General features: G+C 38.9%; 1 protein-coding gene across 1 annotated transcript in view; it reads right to left on the bottom strand.

Annotated features, from left to right (window-relative positions):
• Window positions 1–2,771: 2,771 nt before the first annotated feature.
• PARD3 (par-3 family cell polarity regulator) overlaps window positions 2,772–26,050 on the bottom strand; it is a gene marked incomplete at both ends in the record, with an annotated part of 40,781 nt that continues 17,502 nt past the window's right edge. Inside the window, 5 exons of the mRNA XM_010083027.1 lie at window positions 2,772–2,942; window positions 3,419–3,607; window positions 16,429–16,467; window positions 20,304–20,432; window positions 21,936–22,075. Coding sequence (XP_010081329.1) covers window positions 2,772–2,942; window positions 3,419–3,607; window positions 16,429–16,467; window positions 20,304–20,432; window positions 21,936–22,075 — 668 coding nt within the window. The remainder of the gene's footprint in view (window positions 2,943–3,418; window positions 3,608–16,428; window positions 16,468–20,303; window positions 20,433–21,935; window positions 22,076–26,050) is intronic.

A 26,050-nucleotide genomic window follows, 5' to 3' on the forward strand; every position in this document is an offset into this window, starting at 1 on the left:
GTCAAACGCTTTACTGAAATCGAGATAGATTTTTTGTTGTTTTCTGAGGAACTGGGGTTGTTTAGCCTGCAGAAAAGGACCTTATTTCTCTCTACAACCACCTGAAAGAAGGTTGTAGCTAGGTGGGTGTTGGTCTCTTTTCCCAAGGAACAAGTGATAGGAGGAAAGGAAATGACCTCAAGTTGCGCCAGAGAAGGTTTAGATTGGATATTAGGAAAAATTTCTTCACTGAAGGGATTGTCATGCACTGGAACAGGCTGTCCAGGGAAGTGGTTGAGTCACCATCCCTGGAGGTATTTAACAGAGGCACACCTGTGGTGGATACGGACATGGTTTATTGGTGGATTTTGCAGTGTTAGGTTTACAGTGGGACTCAATGATCTTAAAGGTCTTTTCCAACCTAAATGATTCTATGATTCGATGCTGGTAAAAGGTGTGATTGACCAAGATAGGGTCTGCCCTTCTGATGCTTTTACTTCTAATCTGCGAGCTCCTGAATTTGCTACCAGTCACGTCATTTATCTTTTGTTATAATACTAAAAAATATTTGCTGAGACTGTATACTAGGCTGGTGGCACATACAGGAATACTCTAAGAGCATCTAAGTAATCTACGTTGCTGAATTAAGCATAATATAGCTGAGACTGCCAGACATGGCCAATATCTGATGCTCCAAGGGACAGTGAATATCACTGCCATTCTCAGTTGCACAATGCTGCTCACCAGCTGAGCCTCAGTCCACACATCCATTTTTTAGGGACTAAGCTGACTGAATATCATACTCATGTACAGTATCAATGCAAGATACATAAATAATATTATCATAGGTTATCAGTATTATATCAGATTAATAATATCTAAAGTTTAAGTCTGTCTAATTCTTGAACAAGGAACCAGGGTTTAATTGCAAAATGCCACGAAAATAATTCTCTCTTCATTTGTCATTTCTTTTAAGTCTGGGCATTGCAAGACTTTCAGAAAACTAGCTTCATGAATACTGCCAGCTAAGCAGGTAAATAGCTTTATGTCCATGCAAGTTGTGCTTTCATCATATTAAAATATGCAAACAGTATTGACATCGTATTTCCTTTGGATGAATATCATTAAAGCAATAATTCCTGAGAAAAAAATAGTTACAGAAATTATTTTGTAAAGATGATCATAGCAGTAATTGCATAGCATCACTTTGCCAAATCATTACGGCTCATCTCACCAACTTCTTAAGGAGTTGGGAAAATGCACATAAAACTGTAAAGCAGGCCCAGACAGACAGCTCCCTATCCTGCCCCTGTACAGATACATTTCAGTGTATCTAACTCTGGTTCTAACACCAGTTCTTGCAGCACATGTACTTTAGACTGAGCTGTGCTGGACTTGGCACGTGATTTCCACATAATTTTTGAAAAAATAATATTAAACACAGAAATAGTCTACAGTATCTCACCCCTTCTATGTAGCTAACTTACATAATGCATCTGAAACTGGGTAAGAGTAAGAAACAGTCTCCGAAGGACAGTCTGTGATCTCTCGAGTCCAAGTTCAGAATTATGGCTTGAATATGACATCACCAAATATAAAAAAGGTCAAAATTCCTTCAATGCCAAGTGAGAAACCACGTGCACCCAAGCTGGCTTTCTAGCAGTGCATGGATATATAAATCTGTGTATATGCGTATTAAAGCTGTGTATTAGCAGTTAATCAAGATGAGCTTATCACTTTTACAGAGGCTAGTGTCTTTTTCAACCAGAATTTTATAGTACACTATGGACCAGAATTTTTTAAAGATCAATTTTATGCATCAAAAAAGAAACCATTCCTTTTCCCCCTAGGCAGGATCAGCAGTACTAAACCAATTTGTGCACATCATTTTTGAAGCATGATGCTCAAGAAATAACACTCGCGATAAGACCTTACCAGTGTTAACAAGAACGAAAGAATGACTTCTAGATGTCTTGAGAACAGATGCTTCCTTGACCCGCCATTCAACTGCACCTTATTTAACTCAGTGCATTTCTCCAATTTGTCAAAATCATTTTGAAGTCTAATTCAGTCCTCCACAGCATCTGCGGTCCTTCTCAGTATCATATGCCCACATATTCCTACTATACAGCATTATTTGCATTAATCTAGAAGATAAACTATCAGAAATCATGAAAATATTTCAAAATATCAACACATTAAGACTGCACTGGAGGAGACAGAAGCTGCAAATAGTATCAGAAAAAGAATCACCACTTCACCCTGAATTCAGCATTTCATACTTCCCTGCAATGAAGGCCAAGACACAACATATTTGAAAGCTGAAACAACAGAATTATTTGCATCACGTTTTGCGGGATCTTTACATGGAACTTTTAATTGCTTAGATAAATTATAATAATGAAATGTAAGAGTTCTACTCTTAATTAAAAATCTGAAAGTGACAAAGAAGCATGTCAGTTAACACTGTCTATAAATGAAAGGTTCAATAGACCTACATAAAAATCTCTAAAGAACAAAAATCAAGCAAACAGTGGGATCCAATTACAAAATCAATATAGTTTTATTCACTGTTTCCTGTTCTTCATTGATGAAATACTCAAAAGAAAAAGTTTATTGATCAGTAATAAGGTTAGCCTGTCTAACACTGAAATTCAGATCATTTTATAATTCTCTCTTTCTTTAGCTTCTCAAATATTATTTTCCCACTCTCAGAGGAGTCATGACATCTCTAATAAACAAAAATACCTTAGAAGTGAAAATTCTCAGTCCCAATAGCAAAAGTGTATTACCTCATTGCATTTACTTATTCGCCTCGCCACAATAAGCTGAATCATTCCCCTTTTGTTTCCTTCAGTGGACATGGATCTCCTTAAGGTTTCCATAGCATCTTGATTTGTTTTGCCCAATAATGATTCTCCATTTACCGCTATTAGCTGATCATTCACTCGAAGCCTGCCATCCTGGAAAAGGAAAGATTATAGCCACTTACATAAAACATGCACAAAAGAAGTTTAGTCTGCTGGAGAGAGGAAAAAAACAAAAGAAAAACAATCAAACAGCTATGCTTAGTCCTAATAGTTTATGGCCAAATGAACACTGGTATAATAGCTTCCATTGCAGCCGTTGTGGGAAATGTCTATTCCAATTACAGATTTGCACTGCAAGGTATTACCATATCCTCTTTGCACAAATAGCGTACTAATTGAACTGTACCAGAGATGGCTCGTATCCTTCCTGAGAAGCTGTAAGGGCTGTTTAAATCCTGGGATGTGCAAACATCTGAATCTGAGTAGAAATCTAAATGTGACCTCTGATAGCGTAATTGGAAAAAGCTAGTTACAGAGCAATGTCATTCTTCTTGAGCCGTGGTTATTTTCAAAACAGCCTTATTATGGAAAACTAAGGAAGACCAAAGTACACAGATGTTCCCTCTTACCTTCGATGCTGCTCCACCATTAATAATGGACTTGACGAAGATTCCTAAATCGGCATGATTTTCTTTTGACCGGTTACCTTTGACGCTCACACCAAGTCCAGCTGATCCAGAGTCATTCAGTGGAACTTCAAATGTCAGGAATTCCCTGGTGCCATCAGGTGTGAGGACAAGCTCCTCTTCTTCTGCTTTCTGTCAGGAAGATTAGCATGGGATTATAGAAGAGCATTTCTCTTTGGGAGTTCTCTTCCCTCCACAGCTATCAGGATTAAAAAACCTTGCTTTTAACTACAATGCCACAACATTTTCCACAGTAATTACTTGAAGCAACATGCACAAATAGTGTATTTTCAATCACCTCCAGCTGTCGACTAGATTCAGAAATATATTTGTGTTTAACTGCTTCTTTGTCTAGTAAGGTAACAGAATCATGTGTCATTACTGCATGTGCCATTAATACTAACTCACACGTAAGCTGCTACTTCATCAGCGAAAAGAGAGCTGTATCAGAAATATTTTCTTACTTGCAAACCTACAGAATTTTTAAAATATCATCATCTACTATGGTAGCTTTGCCATCATGGGGAGAAACTAAATGCAAGAAAATCTAATTCAAAAATTATTCATTCACCTCATTTTGTTTAAAACTAGCTGTGTTAGGAAAAACAGAAAATTAAGCAGCTGAGATCTGTAACGGCACATCACTCTGCTATTGCCAGGCGTAGCATCAAATCCAGCTCTGAGTGCCAATTTTCCCGTCTTTACTGGCTCTGCCCTTCACCTCTGTCCTCTTACCCCCATCTTTAGTTCTTTGCTGCCCTTCACACCCAGTTTCAGCCTGGCTGGAACAATCCAAGGTTTTGAGCACCTAGAATTATAGTCCCAGACCTGCCAGTGTCCCTGGCAAGAAGCTGCTAACTTGTATGAAAGATGTATGTGCACAGGAGACCGGCCTCCGGCTTTGCCTTCTGCTGAGCTCAGGGTGGTGGCAGGCTGGGAGTGGGGACCCTGGGGTGTCCCCACAGAGTGGTGGCACTTGTGGGGGCAACAGGCAAGGGCACAGCTCCCACAAAAGAAAACGGTCAGGCGCTGAGGAGCCGTGCTTACACACAAGAGGCTGCTGCTGAAAGGAGAAACGGGAGGGACGAGCTGCCCACCAGCCCTGTCCGTTGCAGTAGACATCGTCCACTTTTCTGACCATCTTTCAGTTATAACAAAGCAGTTACAACCACTTTTCGTTATGACTTTATCAAGAAAAAGTCACGCCCTTAAAGGCAATTCTCTGCAGTGAGCCCAGTGCCTGGCCTCCAGAAAGATGCCTATGAGCCCAACTGTGTGGGTTTTTTCTAACCCAAATGGAGGAGAAAGAGTAAGAGAATATTCACCAGAAGGTGCACAGGAATGTCCAACAGTTAGAAGTTCTTCTCTGGAAGAATTAATCTGGCCAATTTTTTCAGAACTTTAGCAAATGCATCACCTTCCTTGCCAATTTTATACCGACTTTTCCCACGTCACTCTCATCTTATTTGCAAAGCTCGCTCCTATTTTTCTCCTACTCCCAGATGCTTGGAGCAGGGCAAATTACATGAGAAGCTAACGTGTGCCTGCTGAGCTGTCCTTGTTTCTGAGGAAATGCAAAGCTCACAAGCTCTTCTGAAATCCAAACACAGACTACGGCAAAGATGGATGTGAAAACCATGCGGAGTACAGCAGACTGAGATGCTCAATTTGGGCACAAGCATGCTAGTTGTGTCACCATTGACCTAGAAATGCAATGTGAAAATGTCACATGGGAAGGCAGTCAGACTGCTGAGGAAACCAGAACAGTTGAGGGAAGAAAAACAGGAGCTCTATCTTTTCACACTTGGTTAAAAGCATGAAACTTAATGTGTTCACCACCTCCTTCCCGCCATTAGACACTATTTGCTTGTCTCTAACCTTTTTTTTTTAATAAACAACAAAACATAATACTTCATCATTTGAGAGGGACATGGTTTAGTGAGTTAGGTGTTGTTGGGTTGACGGTTGGACTTGATGATCCTTGAAGTCTTTTCCAACCTTAATAATTCTATGATTCTATCAATTAAAAAAAAATATTAACACCCCCTATCCAAGTGCCATAGCTTAGCTGGCTCACTTATATATCCCATTATCCAAACACATCTCTGGGCCACGCAAACCAGCATGATCTGTGCTAACTGTCAGGAATGGAAAGGTGCACTGTGTCCATGGAAAAAATACTGGATCTAAAAAATACTTCCCAAATTTTAGGAAAATTACAACCCTGATTTTCCTGTTTGGGTCACAAAAGCACTAGTTACAGCCTACATTTAAGGTGCATCTTTTGTCAGGTGGCTGCAGAATAAAATAATCTCAGACAGATGCACATTATCTCTGTAACACTGATGACTTTCATATTTCTTAATAAACAATAGTAGGAATAAACGCTTGAGAGCCAAAATGGAGATAAAGCCAAAGTAGGACGTACAGGTTATCCAAAAAAGCACTGAAGATTATTGGATTTTTCTTTACTACTGTTATCAGAGATTTACAATCAATCCCCCCTCCCCTCAATATTTTCTAATGTTCTAAAAAAATCTGCCAGGACTTCAGCCACCACAATCGCCCTTCCAGGGCAGAGAACTAAACTGCTTCCCTGCACAGTCTGTCGGGTGCACTTCTATATGCTAAAGGGTCAATTGGAGAGACCATCTCAGTAAGCACCCCCGGGGACCTGGCTAATGGCCTCTACCCTACTTCTCTTCAGCGAGACCAAAGAGCTGCATTATCAGCTTAGTACTATGCTTATTGTGAGGCTTCTGTTTGCTTGTGTTCTCCAGTCTTGAATAAGGAAATAAGCTAATATCAGGCTACAGACACCTGAATGTGCAGGTGAAACTTAAGGGCTAAACCTGGAGCAAACTACTCCTTAGCAGCTGTGCATGAGTGACAAGATCATGCTCATAAAAAATGAGAAACAGCAACCTCAGCACTGGAACAGAAGTATTGAAGCCATGAGAAAACTGCTCGACTCATCCCAAGAGAAAATTACCATTACCAGGCTACAGCTAAGTGGCTTTAGGGACTTCACTGCATATCCACAGCTTTTTTTCAACTAAGCCAGCTTGTTTCACCATCGTACCTGTGCTTGCAATTTTAGAGACATAAGAACCCTCTTGCCCTCTAGAATCTGTGTCATCTGTCAGTACCATGTGCTTGAATATAGATTTTAAAAAGACAAAACAAGAGAGAGAGCAAACATTTATTTTTGATACCCCACAAATTGTTCTAGGAATACTTTGGAGAAAAATGTGGCTTTCCAGAATAACTGAACCATTAAGATTCATGCACGATGGATATGAAAGTAACAACTAACGTTTTTGCCTCTTCATGGTACCAAAGAAACTCTTACTATATATGACATGAATACAACCTCATACATACAAACCTTGGAACAGAAGTATATAGTGATCAGAAACCTCTAAGCAAGTCATAAAGGAGCCATTCTCAGAGAAATAAGCAGGAAGATTTTAGTTTCATACCATAATATTCTGAACCAAAGTTGTAAAAACAAAACCAAACAAATAAAAAACCAACAAAACCTCAGACTGGATGAATCCTTTGTTCCCCGAAGCCCTTAGAGTACAGAAACATTCCATGTACAGCAACTCTCCACAGCTACACAGCTCTACAGCTATCACAAAAAAGTAAAATTTGCACTGAAATTGTGTTGAACATTAAGTATTGAAATGTAACAAACCACAGAAGTTCTCTAATAAATCCATGAGACATCATTAAAAGGCACAAAAGTCTAAAATGCAGCATTTAAAAATTTCAACTGAGAACACAGTCACATCCTAAGTGCAGTAACTTCCATTTGATCTTGTTATACTCTAAATTAACAGCTTCGCTATGTCAATCAAACACCTGAACACTATTTTCATGATTAGTTGATCTGTGGGAGAAATTTATTCCTTCATATACTTTGACAGGCCAGCAGTAAACACGAAACCAAAATTATGTACTGTGAACCCTGAACAACAAAATTCAACTCCCTTAAGAATTTTCACACACTATGTCCAAAACAATTAACAGCAGAACAATATTCTGTTCAGACAGAGTCTGTTGAGGAAAAGGTCATCTGAAACAACTTCAGCTGGATGAATGAAGCTGCTCAAGTATGTAATTTGCAATAAAAATTCAATTGGTGATAAAATATGTAGGTGACTCTTTTTTTGCTTCAAATTCATACTTAGCATCAATTTATGCTAAATGACATTTAAGATAAGTTTTTCTCTTTTTAAATACAACATAAACATATCATAAAGTTAAAGATAAACTTCCTGACTAGAGCAAACTTATGGCTGTGCTTCAGTACATACAGAGATTTTTAAAAGCCACTGGATAAACAGGAGGGAAATTATTTTTCTCTTGTACATAACATTGGTTTCTGATCTGATAATAAAACCTGATTTCATTTTAACAACATTAAAATGGAACTTGACACTAAAAGTGCAATAAGTCTATTTCATCATCTTAGTAACAGCATCTCCTCCTTATCCCTTTATGTTTTAAATACTATGAAGAAATTTCTTGCTTGGGACTTCTTCCCTTTATAAAATCTCATCAGGGTTCAGCTGGTGAGTAAGCAGCATGAGATGGGTGAAAAAAGAAACCTAACAGCAAAGCGAAACCTCCTCCCACCTAACAGGGGAAGCAATTTTCAATCAAGCTGGGACAAGTTTCTGAAGTGGCTCGCTGCAGCTACAAATCTGGCTGCATTCTCTCCAGCGAAGTTCATTCTCTTGCAAGCTTAGACATGCTGTCTTCTCAGCAGCTGTTAAGTCACTGAAACCTGTCTGCAAGTTACTTTGTGATCATGTGCAGAGAAAAGAAATAAGTTAATCATGGGACTCTCGGCAAAAATCCAATGCACTCCTGTTTTCTTTCACAAAAGCAAATTAAGCATCTCTGTATCCCCACTCTTAAATGCAACCTATATTTCCAAGTTATGTATATAACACACATGAAAATATTTACAGGGCTCTTGCATGCGCACACATGTGCATGTCCAGGTACAAACACACCCTTCTTATACGATGATGAAATTCCCACGATACGTAGCTATAGCACAAGCCCTACTTAATGCCTCCAATGACCCCATCTACAATATTCACTTTACCTGCCCCCAAACGCTGTTGCGTCCAGCCCTCCAACGTCACAGCCCTAAGCCTGTTAGCCTCTGTTTAATTATTATTTTGTTAACCTATCAACCTTTTGCTCACAAATGCATCTTCTCTGTTTTGAATTTGTCTGGGCTGAAAATCTCAAGTTCTTGAAAGATGAATTTCAAGTCCCATGGACGTTAAGAGCCCACCAGGTCTAGGAATTGTAGGCTAGAAAAGTAAAAGGACTGGAATTTGCAGAAGCCCAGGTTTAGTCATTTGGTTCCAATAAAGGGGAATTAAAACCTAACATCACAGCCTTTTCCAGGATATTTTCAATCTTAAGAAGATTTTAATATAGAATTTATTATTCTTTCTCACCAGGCACCCATGATACTAAGAAATCGTAACTCCTGTACATTGGGAAACCAATAAAATCTGTCTCAGTATTATGATAACAAAATACGATTCTTATTTTAAAACATGCATGATATGCACAAGAGAGAGGAGATTTCACTTAGCTATTGTGCAAAAACATTCTTGACATCAGAGGTGAGTCAAATTGTTTCATCCTTCAAGTTAGGTGGGTGACATTGCTGTCATATCAGGCCACCTTCTAAACTGAGATACACCAAAAGGTGACGACTTTCACTTTTATCATACGCCATCACATATACAAATGTAGAACACATAAATCAAGCAGCTCTAAGGAAGCAAAACAGAACCTATGGTCGACAACTGTTTCATGGGAGTGATGTTTAGTACTTATAAAAATGTAGATGTATTACAGCTGGAGGTGCTGAAAACAGAGGAACTGAGGTGGCCTGTAACACATCTCCAGCTTCAGTCAAGGCCTCTCCTCAGGAGCAATAACTGAGAGCTGATGCATCCTGCTGTGGGCCAGCATTAAAGATAAATACAACTACAGCAGCTCATTCAGATATAAAACTGGACCTCCGGGAGAGAAGAGCCTGCCTACTGATCCAATAGTGACACACACACTCCAACCTGGTTTCCTCCTGAAATACAGCAAGGCCTTTTATCTTTTTTTTTTTTTTCTTTTAATCAAACAATCATGCATTGCACTAAAGGTTATAAGGGCATAAAGTGTCTACATACCTAGATATAAAATTATATAGGGCTTAAGCTAACTAAACAACTAAAATTCTTATGCTTGCTTTCTTTTTCTAACTCTTCCTAGGTTAAGTATTTTAATATCTCCCATATGTTGGATAAACACTAATGAATCTTATTTGCACGTATACACTCAGATTCATTACTCATATTAGCTAAGTTAATATGTCACATCTGGCAAAGACTGCACTCTTGTTCAAATCAAACAGCAGCTGCTAAATATCAAAAACTACATTTGAATTCTGAGATTTCATGGGAAATGTGGTCTGCTTTAATTTTAATCCCATCAAGGAAAAGTTTTTTGCATATTATATGTGGCTTAACTTTGGTACGTATTTATACACAGAAATGCTAGCTCATGAAAATACTGCAAAACAGGCCCGTTACATTTTCAGTTATGTCCATTTTAAGGATTTAATTTAATATAAAAAAAAATGTTCCACAATCAAAAATACATCCAGTTTAATGTTTTAGATGGATTAAAAACTGGTTTAAGAAAAAAATAAATGTTTTCCAAAGCACAAGAATTCTAGCATGTGATTTTTATTTAGTATGAAAATCAAAGCTTTCCAAAAGCCCATGTTTAAGTGCATCCACATGTTTGTTATTTATCTCTATGAGAAAGACATTGCTTGTCTATGCTAACATTATTCTCCCTAATGCTAACACTCTGATCTGGGCTGTCTAGAAACTGGTTTAAGCAGCTGAGATTCTACGTTTCAAGTCAACTGATCAGACTGCTAAAAGTATTTTGTTGGTTATGCATCTCAGAACTTCACACAGGGAATAGTCTGTTGTCGCTGCCATAAAGACTGCACTTCATTCAGGCCAACACACCCCTGTTCCAAACTGTTGTTCCTGCTTAAACTTTGGGCTCCTACTTTATGTTCTGAAACAAATATGTGATTGTAATGTTAACTCCATTTCTTTACAAGATGCTTATCCTAGAGAAGTGAAAACCAGGGGGTTAGATACACAGCAGGTGTCTGCTCTGCCAAAGCAACATAAAAAGCTCCAGCTCTCTGCACTACTCCTCGTTCAAGTAAAACTCTGGTGCCCAACACACTGATGACAAAGCTCCTTAAAAATCTTTATAGTTCTCTCATTGGCCTATTGGATGTACAAGACCTGAAAAACTAAAGAAACAGAGAGTGTCTGGGAAAGCCAGACAGAAAAACAAAGTTGAAAGGGAAATAATGCCTTTGTAGAAGTCCATGGCAAGATACGCCTTCCACATGAGACAGCGCCTGTGCAGGGCACTGGGACTGACCTTCTTACTCCTACTTCTGCTGCAGACTTACAGGCAACCGTGGCAAACCGCTTCATCTCACTATTTTCCCTGGACTTAAAAGCAAGGAAGAATCAACACCAGGAGTCTAAAGCCAACAGTGCTGTAAAACAAGCTTTGCGCACAACCAGTGAGTTTTCAGAGGTTTAAATAGGAATTTAAGCAACGATATGAATTTTGCACTCACCCAAATTAGGACAAGTGTTTGAAAGCACCTGATGAATTGTGCTACCAGATGACCAAATAAAGGACCTGGCAGCCCCTTTCATTCTCACACCCTACATCTGTTGTTTGAATTGTAAATCCATTACACAGTTAACTCTTATTATCCAAAATAACACAAGGTTGGTATGTAGGAAATAGTGTAACAATGGTGAATAATGACTCTTCAACGGTGGCACTGAGGCAGCCCTGTTACAGAACCTCTGTGGAGGGACACATACACTGCCTTCCACGAAACTGGCAATTGGCCAGCAAGTGTTACACACACAAGCTTTGAGAAAACAGCTAAAGCTGCCCCACAGTGCTGCACGGAGCCAGCCTGGGTGTGCCACGCTGCAGCCCAGGGACATCACCTGCAGATGACGGAGTCAAAACTCTGAGCCCGAGTGTCAGTCCCGAGCACAGGCTTACACAGACATTTATGTAGATTATCACTGAACGTTCCAGGAATTTCAGACTACTCAAAGAGCATTCATAAACACAGTCACTCAACTGTTGTATTAATTATTCACTAGGAATTAATGTCTCAGCTGTACTCATTAATGCCCCAGAACATGCTATTCAATACCAGAGTACTCCCTATGGTAAAAGGCTGTAAACACAGCAGTATCCTCCAGATTCACTACTTCTTTGTTTCATAGGGCTACTGATTTGTTTCTTATGTCACAACTTTATTAAAAATATAATCTGAAATTACTCAAAATAGCACTACAAAAAGTTTTTAAAACATTGCAATCACCCTTGTGCCCCACACCATTAGAAGATAAAAAGGTATAAAAACAGCCAGCACCAGTTATTTGCAGTATTCCTAAACACCATGGAGGAAATAACAGCATCAGCTTAATCACCAGTCAAACCTCTCCTCTTTCAATAAAATCATTCTGTATCTAATGATATCAGCACCGCTGTTGGGGTGGGCTGATATTGGTCAATGTATTAGACATTGGGATCACCTGTTGCAGCAATGGAAATTGATGAAGCTCTAAACTGTTCTCCAAATAAGGTTCTGTGTGATGGAAGAGTGGCATCAACTGAACGATACAAAGCTGCTATACAAGCTGAAGTTCTATGCAAGTGCTAAATATGAACTGGTGGGAACCTAACTTACACCTTTTGAAAAACAGCTATGGTTACGTACCCAGTGACTAGGTATCTTGAAGTAATATAAACAGCTTTTCACCACAGGTGAAAACCAAACACGCACTCAGAACACCACCATCTTAAAGCTCAACACTGACAGTGCTTTTTCCCCAAGATTAAGCTCCAAGAGTCTTCCATCCATTAATGAATATAAATTATGTCTTTCTAGGCATTTGTTAGTCTCATATTCATAACATGAACAGTTGCAAACAAAAACTGTACAAAAATAATTATGCATTCATTCTTACAAAATGTCTCTGATCATGGTGGTATCACACCATCCCTACAGGTGATGAATTCTTGCACAATAAGTGTAGCTAGCTAATTTACTCAGAATCACACAGAAAAGTCTATGGCAAGAACAGCAATTGAACCCAAAAATGTGGATAGGTTTTGCCACGACATTATCCTTGGATTCTGAAAAACACGGTGATGAAAAATGAAATTTAGATAATAACAGAAGTATCAGATGTTTGACTTCAGAAGAAAATAAAAAGCAATCCCATTTGCAATTTCTATCAGGGCTGCTAAACATTTATATATTGTTCCAACACACCAACCTCTCTTGTTATGTCACTGTTACGAATCCTGCGCTTACTGAAATGCATAACATTCTGCTCACTTACAGCAATTTGACAGAAAAAACAAATGAGAACAGAAAACTGAAGCTTTCCCATGCTGCTGAGTGCAACAATCATGAAATTAAACCCTGAAACCTAACTTTGAATCTCTTTTTAACAACAGACAACACTGCATAAAAATACTTACTTATATGATAATTATTATTTTTCTAGCATTATGCTTACATGAAAGTTAACTCGCCAGTTCTGATTTTAGAAAACAGTGAATGACAATTTTAAAAGCAAAGTATTACTGCAACACTATTGACTTTCAAAGAGTATGAGGAAAAATTAATTGGCAGATGTTTTACATAGCATAATTAACAGTTCATTTCAATGCTCTGTAACAAGATTAAGATAATTATGCTTAGAAACAGAAATGTAATAATGATAAATTACTACTTTTCATATTATGGTCAATCTCCTACATTCCAAATAATCACCATGTTTAGAAATAGGTACATCTGTTCCATATTGCCATCAGCTATACAACGGTACAAACTCGTGGCTGGGTGAAACAATCTTTCAACCAAGGTACAAGAGATTTCCTTGCTTCAGGAGTAAACAGAGTGCCTGTTCTGTTTGTCAGCAAAACAGAAGGTAAAAACAGCAGTACTGTTTCCACTAGGGCACAGTTACTGGATAGAGCTGAAGATGCATTAGCAATTTCCATTTCTTATGGATAATTGGAGAGCAAAGCTTAAATTCTGCAAGCTTAGCAAGTGACAAAAACTCCTCATATGGAAGTTCAAGAATGACAATATGAGAATCTGTATTTTGTGGCGGTGTGCAAATTATGAAGTCATATGCTTTTCCTATATGGGTAGTAAGAAATAACACTCTCAAAGATTTCAGGACACACATAAATTAAGAAAAAAAACTATTTTAAATTATTTTCTTTTATTACATCTGTGAAGACTCTAACTACTGCATCCAAGTGCCATAATATTAAACCATTTCAAAGTAACAGTTTAATGAATGCAACAACTAAGTGTTGACAAGTTATAGACTTCATATTTTGGGGTATTCATATAAATTTTATTTCAGGCCTTCAATTTTCAAGCTTTATTTTTTTTTTCTAATTTCAAAGGTACATATTGCTTCTATTTCCTCACAAAGACATAACAACAAAAAACCCCACAACCATTTTGCTTTTAAACTAAAACTAGACTTTTTTATTTCACCTCTCTCTCATTTCTATAGCCTCACTGCTTTCATCATGCTTTTTTTCTTGTTTTTTTGCTTTGCTTTCTACTATCAAGTCCTTGACACTTTGAGACTAAAACCTCACAACTAACAGCACACGGATCAGAGCAGGCACAGAAATAGAAATTGAAAGATTAGAAATCTCAAAGACCTGAAAAGCAGATAAGGAGGAATAAATAGGGATTGAGACAGAACCAAGGAGAATAAAGGAAAGCAATGAAAAATACTTTCAAAAATAAATAATACTAATAATAATAATAATAAAGTGTGTGACTGTATTATTAAGGTGCACCTGAGGAAAATTAATTCTGTAGAACTGGAGTATCACACTCATCCAAAGGAAAGAATGATTGGAAGTAAGGTAAGCGCAAAAGCATTGTGCATTATAAATACCCACTGACACCTTTCATGTTTCGTCCGTTTTTATTCCTTATCTAGCAGCAGGAAAATCTAAAGAGACCTATTGTTCCTACTATTGTTCACTGTTGCTCTGAGCTTTCAAATTAACAAAATATCCTAACCCACAATTAATGCAAAACCCAAGATGTTATGCAAAAAAACAGTTTTGCATTGACCAGCTTTCTAGCTTCATTTCCTCACTAACCAAATATGTCTCCACATGCTTCCCAGTTCATTTCCTTATTTCCAAGGTTTGCTAGGGCTTTCTGGCTGTTTTTTTGAGAAATCCCTAGCTACTCATATATTCCCTGTCCCTCTTGCATAACCCCTTGCTTAACAAGCAACTTTTGTCTCACACAAAGGAGAGATCCTTTTCTGTGTGTGTGTGTGTGTGTGTGTCTTTCCTTAGATAAAGTCAGGGAGTTGGTCCTAAAAATGGCAGAGAGAGGATTTCACCATGGAATTTGCTACAAAACATTAACTTTGCAACAGATGAGAAACTGCTTTACATAAACACCTTGCAGGCAACCTGCCTAATCTTAATGAGGTTTTGGGGCAGAATTTCAGCTCCTAAAACCAGGACACTTTTACAAGCCTGCACCCACAAATTGTTTTCAATTGTATTAAATTACAGGCAGAAACACTGTCCTGGGCTTTGATCTTTGATCTCCTTACATATCAGCAGTACGCGTTAAGCAACTATTAAGATAAAAACATACATGCACTAATGAGATGTACTAAAGATACTGCGAGGCATGTCTGAAACAATGATACACTCATGACTTTGCAGAGCCCTTATGCAGATGACTTTCAGACTAGAAAGACATCAAAAGCTGGAGGCATAAAAGTGAATATTGCTACATTCAACCCAAACACACCTTTTAACAGTTACATTCCATTGGCCTAAAACATTAATAGTGTCAACCAATGTACCCTCACTGAGATGACCCTTACATCTCTTTAGCTAGTCTTGACTTTCTTTTTATCCCAGACACCATCTCACCATTGCTGGTAAGGCATCCTGAAGCATCTGGAATAGCTTTTTATGTTTTTCAGCAGCTTGTCGAACTAACTTCAAATCCTCTTAATTTCTCCATAATCTAATGTATTATTTAATTTTGAAATGGGTACCTAATTCAATGGAGCTTCCTGAAGTACATTTTTTAACTAAGATACAGTATACATTAAAGGTAATACATTATTGTTATATCTTCTGTTAATACTTCATAAAACAAACTTTTTTTTTAGAAAAAAAAATTTTACATGTATCAGTATATTGTGTATGAAGACTGATCCTGTTCCACTGACTAAAATGAGTATAAACAGCATACAGCCTCACTGACACATCGCATACAAACCTGTTGCAGCCTTCAAAGGGTTAAAGTTGATACTACTTCCCTATAGTTTCTTAAAAATAACTATCAAACAGTGGTTTCTATGAGGATGCAATTGAGACTTAAATTCAAACTGCCTAATTTCTGTGTTTGAGATACAAACCTGAGATACAGGTTTCAGTCATATAATCATGACTTAAACAATTAGTTTCAACAAGTAACCCAAACTAACAGTCTACTCTTATCATTCCAACTTTAGGCCTTTGGCTGTGTATAAAAGATGCAATTTCAAATAGCACTTGAATGTACACACTAATTGAATTGTATATAATACTCAAACAGTATCTGAAATTACAATAAAAAACGCATTTAAAATGTAAAGCTAGAGAGAGCCATCTACAGTATATAAGGTGAAAGGAGGATCTGTGGAACTTTGATGGAGAAGTGCCATATCAATTTAAAAACATTTGGGAGTCTTCCAGTATGGAAAAGACAAAGCTCTTACCGTTTCCTTTGGAATTTGTGACTGGCTTTGTTCTGCATTCTAAAGGAAGTAAAAAAAATAAATAAGAACACGACTACATACGACATATACTATCTATCAGCAGGGGGATAAACAAAGAGCTCTAATTCTGATGTGAAGTGGTAATGGAAAAATGAAGGGTGTTCATCACACTCCCTGATCCAAATTTGTCTAAACAGGCACTAAATGAGAGGTGAACAAAAATAACCTCCAGCGATCTCAGGCCAGTGCACCTGACTTTATCTGGCTCCAAAGGAGGTGGCTATCGGGCCAAGGAAGGATCCCAGCTGCTTGCACCTTTTTCAGGTTAGTGGAACATTCTAATTTGGGGATGCTCTCCCTGGCCTTTTCCTGCTGCTTGAAGGCTTCAAAGAACGACCTCAGCAGTCCAGATGAACCCTTCCAAATATTTTAAACAAGTACCTATTTTTTAAAACATCCATTCTCATTTGAACAAGGGATTCCCCTTCAGAGTGTGTTTGGATGAACCAGAACTACAGCACTGGATAGCCCAGGACAGGAGAGTCCTTTCAGTCCACCAGAGATGGGACCTTCCTGAACTTTGCATTTCTCACTTGAGTCTCAGTGCACATAAGGCAAACATACAACTTTGGAAAACCTTTCTACATCCCCCAACCAAGACTGGGAACACACGTTAAGGAACCTATTGCTCTTCCAAGCACACATCCACCCATATTAAAACCCCTTTCAGCACCCAGGAGCCACCTTGCTGCTGTCTGGATAATCACTTCTCCGCTAACCAGCTACTTCTTTCCATTCAGCTGGGCTAAAATGAAATAATGCTAGGGTTTGTTGGACTTTTATGCTTTGGGCTGTTTTGCAGGAGATTCAAATTATTAAGCACAAAAACGTAGTGCCAAAGTAGTAACACAAACAGCCTGTTAGCTTTAACCTGCAGCCACAACCAATAAGAAGAAAACAATGAAAGAGCCAACTACCAGGAACATGTAAAGGACCTACATGTACCAGTGGTAGGTACATGTGGTAGTGGTGTGCTCTGCCAGCCAGTCTCTGCTGATACTGAAAGTAAAGCTTAAAAGCTAAGTAACTCAAGTCAGTCCTTCAGTGTATTCACATACAGTAGCAGGCTTAAAGAAAATCCTTCACAGCAACTTAACGTTTGGTTACGTGAGGTAACCACAGTGTTACAGGAGCTCTACCTAACCAGAGTAATCCTCGCCCCTTTCTTAAAGGGAGGGGGCAGATAGGGAAGATTTTTAAGAGGCAATCTGCCTTACTCTTATTAGGACAATACCTAATAGATTACCTATCTGGCATTAGGTAACTCTGGAAGCAATAAAATGGCTGGTATTCTGGAGAGGCATAATTGTTCTTCCAGATCTCACTGGTTAGAAAAGTTGACTCCTGCCAATTTAATTTTATTACCTGCTTCCACATTTTACTCACTTTTACCATGACCTGTTGCATTGGATGATGGTTCTTCATCACACACGCACGCCCTAACCTGACCACACAAGCTACAAAGATCCCATATTAACCTAAACAGCCTTAGCCTAACATTCCCATAAGTTTTAGATAAAACTACACATTTTCATAGGTCCTTTCCAGACAATAACAGCAACATATATCAAAGATGTTAAACTCCACAACTCTCCTGAAAGTTTATTATCTTCATTTTACTTATAAAAAGCCCCAAGGACACGTAACTTTTGAAAAGCCATTCAACAAGCCATAACCCAAAACATAAAATCTAAACAACTCTTTTATTGGGATTACTATCTATACGAATGTTGGCAAATATAAAATGGTTTTAATACTGAGTGCTCCTCAGCCAGTCCTGCCCTTTAAGAGACGGATAATATCAAATAACATGATTTCATGCACACAGTTTCTGAGACACACCTCATTCAGTTAATATTTAAAGCATACAAATGTAGAAAATACGAAAGAAATAGGGGAAGGATGGAAAGACAAATTGTTCCTAAGTGGCCAAAGAAGGTTTGCACGTGAAAAAGATGAACTGACATGATCTCAGAATATTCCCTTCCTTCCTTCAACATTAATTTCTCATTTTTTGTACAGAAAGCTAGTAAAAGTCAGTGAGAGGGTCTGGTTGAAAAGACTTTTTTTTTTTCTTTTAGGATTATTTCTTACCAGAGAAGAAAGAACAGCCCTTATGATGAGTTTTAGTTCCCCAGCAATTCTGCTCCTGCTCTCTTGACAGCTGTCAGCAGAGCACACCTAACAGCTCTTCATGTCAAAATGCAAACAAACAAATCCTTATGCAACTGAGGATCGTCACGCTCATGTACTGTCAGATCCTCACAATATCGTTTGTTCCACTGGAGCTACAGAAAGGCACACCAGTTCAGATCTGATCTCTGACTACACAGTACAGAGCCCACCTACTACCTGACACAGCCGCAATGACATCTGGCTTCTCTATGCTGGTGTTTGCCAAAATAGCTGAGAGTATCCCCTGAGCAGCAGCAGGGAGGCTACTGAGGTTGAACTAATTTAAAGGGGCTGATTTGCTGTTGTTTTTAAAACTACATCAAGTATGACTATTAAACCTCTGCATTGCTCACATCATATCTTTGTCTACAGTAATGTATCATGTTAAATTATGCATTATAACTTCTTGATTTTACTAGAGAAATAATTTACACAAAATTAAGACATTTTCTTACTTCTAAGTTTATTTAGAAAACTTAAAAAGCATTTTCATTCACCTTTATGTCAGATAGCAATACTGTGAAAATTACATCATAGGAACTTATAAACAGATTGTTTTCACAGTTCCATTAATAAGGTGGGGCATAATATGATTTCAAATTCTCTTCATTTTACAACAGCTTTCACTTCAGTACCTTAACTCATGTTCCAAGAATATTAAGGAAAAAGTGGTTCATTTGCAACCTTCGCTGCCACTTTGACTTCCTAGGTTTATTGTAGTTTTGAAAAGTAAAAGGCTAATGTTAAACATCTTGTAATTGTCAAACTAAAATGAATTCTCTTTGCATTCAAAGTAACACACATCCAATAGAAAAATGAAGCAATCTATTCATCATAGTTATATGTGTCACTTCTATGTGACTATCTTCTCATGATAATGTAGCCAAATAAGTTATTTTTAGAGCTATATATAGCTACGATAATACAAATAATAAATAACTTCAGTAGTTTAATTGAATACAGAACAAAGTAAGACTGCTACATTCACAGTCTACCTTTTCATAACAGAAATTATCTTGAATAATTATCAGAGAAATATCTGTATACACTATGCAAGTGGAGAAGGTACAGTATGAAGTATTATTTTATTTCCATTTCATGTAAATTCCTCAGAAACATTTTCTGAATTACCCTGCTAAATTAATAACTGCAGGGTTTCTATTCCACAGAGATTGCATTTATATTCAAAAAAGGCTACTATTTCTTATATATTCCACTTTTTGATAGAAAGGTATTTACATATCCTGTTTTGGCACAATATTATATGCTCTGAAATATTTTCGTGAGTAGGTAGCAGGACAAATAGCAGGCTTTCAAACATAGATTTCTCCATGTGAAAGATATGACATAATCTACTTGGCTGCATGCATCCAAATAAAGTCCATCCAATATCTTTTTCCATAATAAACATTTTCACTCAAAATAAAACTCTCACTTATACATTAACAGCAAATATTTAATTCCAATATCAGATCTCGAAGAGAATAAAAAAGCATTCATGTAAAATCTTCTAAATAAAGTAAAATAGGGTTTTTTTCCTTATATTCAGTGCTGGCCTTGCACGTTTACTAGCAGGTGACAAGATAAAATCATTTGCTTATACTCATCTAAATCTCTTAGCTGCTCTCTATTTTACGCACCAGTTCCCTTGGATGGAATGTTTCTTCTTGTCGAAAAATCAGAAGGCTGACAGTGCCTCCCATCTTGGTGCTTCGCAGCAAGGACACAACTTCTTCTTGAGTTTTGCCTGTTAAATCAACTCCATTTACCTGTGACAAAGGAAATATTAGAAATTGGTAAGACTCCAAAACAGGAAAAACAGTAAAAATTAATATTGAGAAGTCACATGAATCATATGGGACAGTATTAAAAAAACCTCACAGAAGCAACCTGCTTACTGGCTCAGTACAGCTTCAACTTAATAGAACTGATTAAACATGTATTCTTGACATACAAATAACAGGCAAGACAGCTATATTTCCCTCCTTTTAGCAGCAACAGTATACTCCAGTATACTCTAAAGCCAACTAATCCCATCTACCAATATTTTTTTACACTAATTTTTGCATAAAAATCCTTTGGCAAAAATCAATGTATGATCCCAAACTGGTCCTGTTTCCACATGTCTTGGTATTATACATAACTTCTGAATATATCTTGCACAACAAATTGTGTCAAAAGTAGAATTTTTTTTCGTTCGCCAAACAGCTTTGGGGTAGTTACTTTTTATTTTGTCTTTGTTCAGCAGTGCAACCCCTTGGCCTCCACATACCACTTACCGGGACAGACAGGTATGGAATACATACAGGTAAATTTCTCACTGTATGAGCTAACTCAGAGTATTCTCAGGCTTGCTTGTTCAGAAACACTTTGGAAATGTAAATCAGCTAACTGTGTTAAGCAAGGGAGTGTGGTGCTCAGAAGTCAGCAAACCATCATCTTCTTCCTTCCCCTCATAAGAGATCACAGCTCACACAGCTGAGATGACATAACTCTCGTCTTAAATGCTTCTCAGTCCCCTTCTACCCAATTCATCTGTGTTACCTTGAATTACAGTAATTACAGAAGGCTATCCTACAGCAACAATTCAAGCTGACGTTGCCAATTTTGCAATAAAGTGAAGTTAGGGCACTGAGAGGCAGTTACAGCCACAGCTGTACATCCAGTGCCATTTGGCTTAGGGACGGTAATGAAGAGCTGTGGGTGCTAACATCTTATATCAGTCCAGCTAGATTTGCAGGAAGATCTCTGCTGTGTGCCTGTCTACAAGAAGCTGAATACCCTTGAGGGCATTCTCCCTTTAGGAGGGAAGTGGCCTTGATTTTCCATAGCACACTACCTTCCTCTCATATTGTGCCTTTCAGTTAATTCATTAAACCTTTTCAGGGTCTCCCACTCTTGGTACCGTCTCCAATAATTTCTGGTCTGTCACTCCATGCTGCTTTAATGCCACTTATTAGATAATAATCACTTCGCTTCAACTTATTCCTAAACAGCAATGCAAGACTATGGCACTATATACACATAAGGACATGTAACCTCATGTTTTCACAGTATGTCTGGGTCAAGCTCTTAGAACAGTTATGTACTGAAAATGCACAGTCCTTAATCTGTGACCTAAAAAAACAAAGCCAAAAAGGAAAAGAAAAAAAAAAAGACAAGAAGAAGTGGGAAACATTTTCCTATAACATAAACTACTGAGAGCCTTTGGAAGTGAACTAGTGCATGGGCTCATGCCAAAAACTAACAAACAACATGTAACACTTCATCACCTCAATTAATCGGTCTCCAGCTTTTAGTCTCCCATCTTGAATAGCTGCACCTCTTGGAAGAATGTTTTTCACATAAATTGGAGCAGAGCCACCAATTGGGACATCTCTTGAAGTAATGCTAAATCCCAAGCCTTCTGTACCTGCATAAAGAATGTAGATTACTTGTTAAAATGAATATTTTATATTACACATTGTTTTTATCCAGCAGAATGCATGTATACCTCACTGATACAATCCATGAAAATACATATATAAGATGTAAGAATTACTGCATAGAAAAAAAAAACAGGGGGAAAAAAGGCATATATAGGAACGCTATAGCTGAAGCACTGAGCCTTGGCACAGGTGGCTCAGCAGGCCCTCCTTGCAACTCGCTGTTCTGAAAATTTCCAAGTCATTGCCATATTTCCAACTTTCTATTTCAGATGAGCTGAGTGACAAGGAGTCAGAACAAAGCATATCTCATATCCCATCACTGTCTTCCCCCTTGTCAATGTGGATCTCATCAGTGATCCTTTCTTTCTCTTTTGCAACTCATTCAGCACAATGTCAGTCGGCCAACACGGCTGGCCACAGGGCTTTGCCAGCTCACTTATGGACACCGGCACGTGACAGACTGAACTGGAGCTCAGTGGTCTCATTTCTTCTGCTCCAAGGAACATCAGGATGTTTTCTGTCAACAGCTCCTCTGCCTCAGGGCTTCAGCCCAGCTCTCGCTGGGTTCAACCCCACCTTCTGCCACGCAGGCAGGGAGCGGGGCCAGGCTGCCACTGCTGAGGTCCTGCTGTGCAGCCAGCTAAGACTGACTGAAGCAAAACAGAGGCATTTAAAATGGCCTGGAGAAATACAGAGAGGGGGTTCAGCCAATATGGCAAAAAAGACTCATATTTCAGACAAATTATGCCCACAACTGGCTACTGAAGTGTACCTTAGGACCCCACTGGCTCTGGGATGCACAAGCTGAGAGGCCAAACAGAAACCTTTCCTGCTATGCAGAAAGCTCATTTGTGATCCTCTCTTTGATGCAATCTGTCCACTGTTATTAACAACCTTTGAAACTCTATGCTGAACCCCCACTTCCCCCCAACACTGGACATCAGGTCCATTCAAGGACACTTAATCTAGCATGAAACACAGCCCTTCAGCAAAGAGCATCCCTGACAGAGTGTCAGTATCTACAACTTCCATTTGAAACATCTCAGAGGTTGTCAAGATACACCTACAGTTCAAGTTCACCAGCGAGGCATACGCATGCCCAACCAACATTTAATCCGACCTACTAAGGCAACCTGCAGTTTGGACTCCACAATATCATGTATGGTCCCTAAAAGCTGCACAACATACCTCTTTGTAAAAAATCATGGGGACAGACAGAAGTTGACCTTTTATGCAACAGTCCTCAGCTATGAGCCCTGGGAAGCCGAACAGAAGCTATGTGAAAGATACAGAACTATAGAACCATTTGAGGTTTGCATTGGGTTTTTGTGGCAATGTTTTGGTAGTGGGGGAGCTCAGGGGTGGCTTCTGTGAGAAGCTGCTAGAAGCTTCCCCCATGTCTGATAGAGCCAATGCCAGCCGGCTCCAAGATGGACCTGCTGCTGGTCAAGGCCAAGCCCATCAGCAATGGTGGCAGTGCCTCTGGGATAACATATTTAAGAATGGGAAAAAACTGCTGTGCAACAGCAGCCAGACAAGAGGAGTTAGAATATGTGAGAAAACCAACCCTGCAGACACCAAGGTCAGTGTAGGAGGAGGGGGAGGAGGTGCTCCAGACACCAGAGCAGAGATTCCCCTGAGCCTGTGGTGCAGCCCATGGCGAGGTGGCTGTGCCCCTGCAGCCTTGGAGGATAACGGTGGAGCAGAGATACACCTGCAGCCATGGAGGGTAATGGTGGAGCAGAGATACACCTGCAGTGGGAGGACCCCATGCTGAAGCAGGTGGATGTCTGAAGGAGCCTGTGACCCCGTGGGAGGCCTGTGCTGGAGCAGGCTCCTGGCAGGACCTGTGGACCCCCTGGAGAGGAGCCCAGACTGGAGCAGGTTTGCTGGCAGGACTTGTGACCCTGCGGGGGAACCACGCTGGATCAGTCTGTGCGTGAAGGATGGCACCCCACAGAAGGCACGCTGGAGCAGTTTGTGAAGAACTGCAGCCCATGGGAAGGACTCATGCTGAAGAAGGAGGACTGTCTCCCATGGGAGCAAACCCACACTGGAGCAGGGGAGGAGTGTGAGGAGGAAGGAGCAGCAGAGGCAAGGTGTGATGAACTGACCACAACCCCCATTCCCTGTCCCTCTCTGCCACTTGGGAGGAGGAGGTAGAGAATTTGTGAGTAAAGATGGGTCCAGGAAGAAGGGAGGGACAGTGGGGAAGGTGTTTTAAGATTTACCCCACTCTGATTTGACTGTCAATAAATTAATTTCTACGCTGAGTCTGTTTTGCCCGTAACAGTAATTGGTGAATGATCTCTCCCTGTCCTTATCTCAACCCACAAGCCTTTCATTATATTTTTTCTCCTCTGTCCAGATGAGGAGGGGAAGTGATAGAGTGGCTCTGGTGGGCACCTGGTGTCCAGCCAAGGTTAAAGCCTGAATTAACTTGTGTTTCTCTTCCTCACATTCATTTGCTAAGTCTGCTTTTTCACTGAGCAGGTTAATATCCACACACGAAAAGGAAGCCCGAATCCAATATAGTCAACAGCAGTGTACATACAGATTTCTGAAATCTGCACAATTACATTTGATTAAAATTTAATACAAAATATCTTCATCTTGAACATACGTAAGTCCATAGCAAGTGCATGCAGCTCATATTGTTCACAAAATTTGGATCAATTCATCTAGGCTAACTATCATGACACAAGTTTCCTTCCTTCTGCAGCATTCAAGATAGCTGAAAAACTGACATTTGAATTTGAAAGTCCTCATCCTCTTTCAGGCTGATATAAAATTTATCAGTGCTATTACACAGAGATGAAAAAAATATTAGATCTCGTAATACCTATATTTTACTTTGGAGACCTCACAATTTTAATGGTGCTTCAAACACTCATAGAGCTCTTTAACTCCTTGCAGTATGTGAATGTGATCTGTATAAGGATTTTTTAAGTCACATCTCAGCTTTTTATGGAATTTATCCTTTTCTTATTTTAAGGATCTGTGTTGAATACTGCTCTTTGAGTACAGGTTTTGTCTGCTAAAATTTCTAACATAATATCAGAACATGACTGCATGCCCAGGACAATATTTCATTATTAATAAGCTTAATCCCCACAGCCTGATTACAGTACCATTACAGATGTCTGGTTCACACACTCCACTTTAAATCCCCACGGAAAGAACAGAAGTTGAAATGTTCACATTACAAATGCACACAGGATATAAATTTGGACTGTGGCATTTTCTGCTGTCAAATCTCCAGAAAGCCTTTACCGAAGCCGGCAGAATGCCACAAATCCACACTGAGCCCAGATAATAGTAGAAGAAAATTCTAATTACTTGTTTCTGTGGAAAGAAGGGGCTTCAGCTGGGCAACGTTCTGTTGTGCTGCTCTGTAGAGCTTTGCATGAGGCAGCTTTTGGGTGTCATTCTCCTCTTACCTTTTCTCTGCTTCATTTTACTATAGGTACACTATAGCTGCCCTTAGCTGTATAATACAGCTTCATAAATTCCTATGATTATTATATATAAATTAGAAGTTCAAAAGCCTGGGAAACAAATGGATACATTTAACTGAGGCCAAAAATAAATATGACTTCAGTGACTGGACTGATTTTAATTTCTTTTTTCTTTTTATACACATAACTGATTCAGTTATCTCTACTTCATGCATTTCAGTTCTCCTGTTGATAGAAATGCATAGATGATCTTAACATCCTCCTGCTGCTAAAATGATTTCAGTTCTTAGGGTGTAAAACTGCATTATAATAATGAAGGAACTGTGAAAACATACTGTAGGCTCCTCTGATATCTCTGATTTATACTAATAATATGGGAGAAACTGGACATACATACAGGTAGAACCAGAACACGAGCAGAAAACAGACAAAATTTCCATCTTTTTGAAAACACGGAAGTCATCCTACTCAAAGGTAGGACCTTTACTTTGCAAGGTCTAG

Source organism: Pterocles gutturalis, unplaced genomic scaffold, assembly GCF_000699245.1.
Source record: "Pterocles gutturalis isolate BGI_N339 unplaced genomic scaffold, ASM69924v1 scaffold15370, whole genome shotgun sequence".
In the NCBI taxonomy this organism is placed as follows: domain Eukaryota; kingdom Metazoa; phylum Chordata; class Aves; order Pterocliformes; family Pteroclidae; genus Pterocles; species Pterocles gutturalis.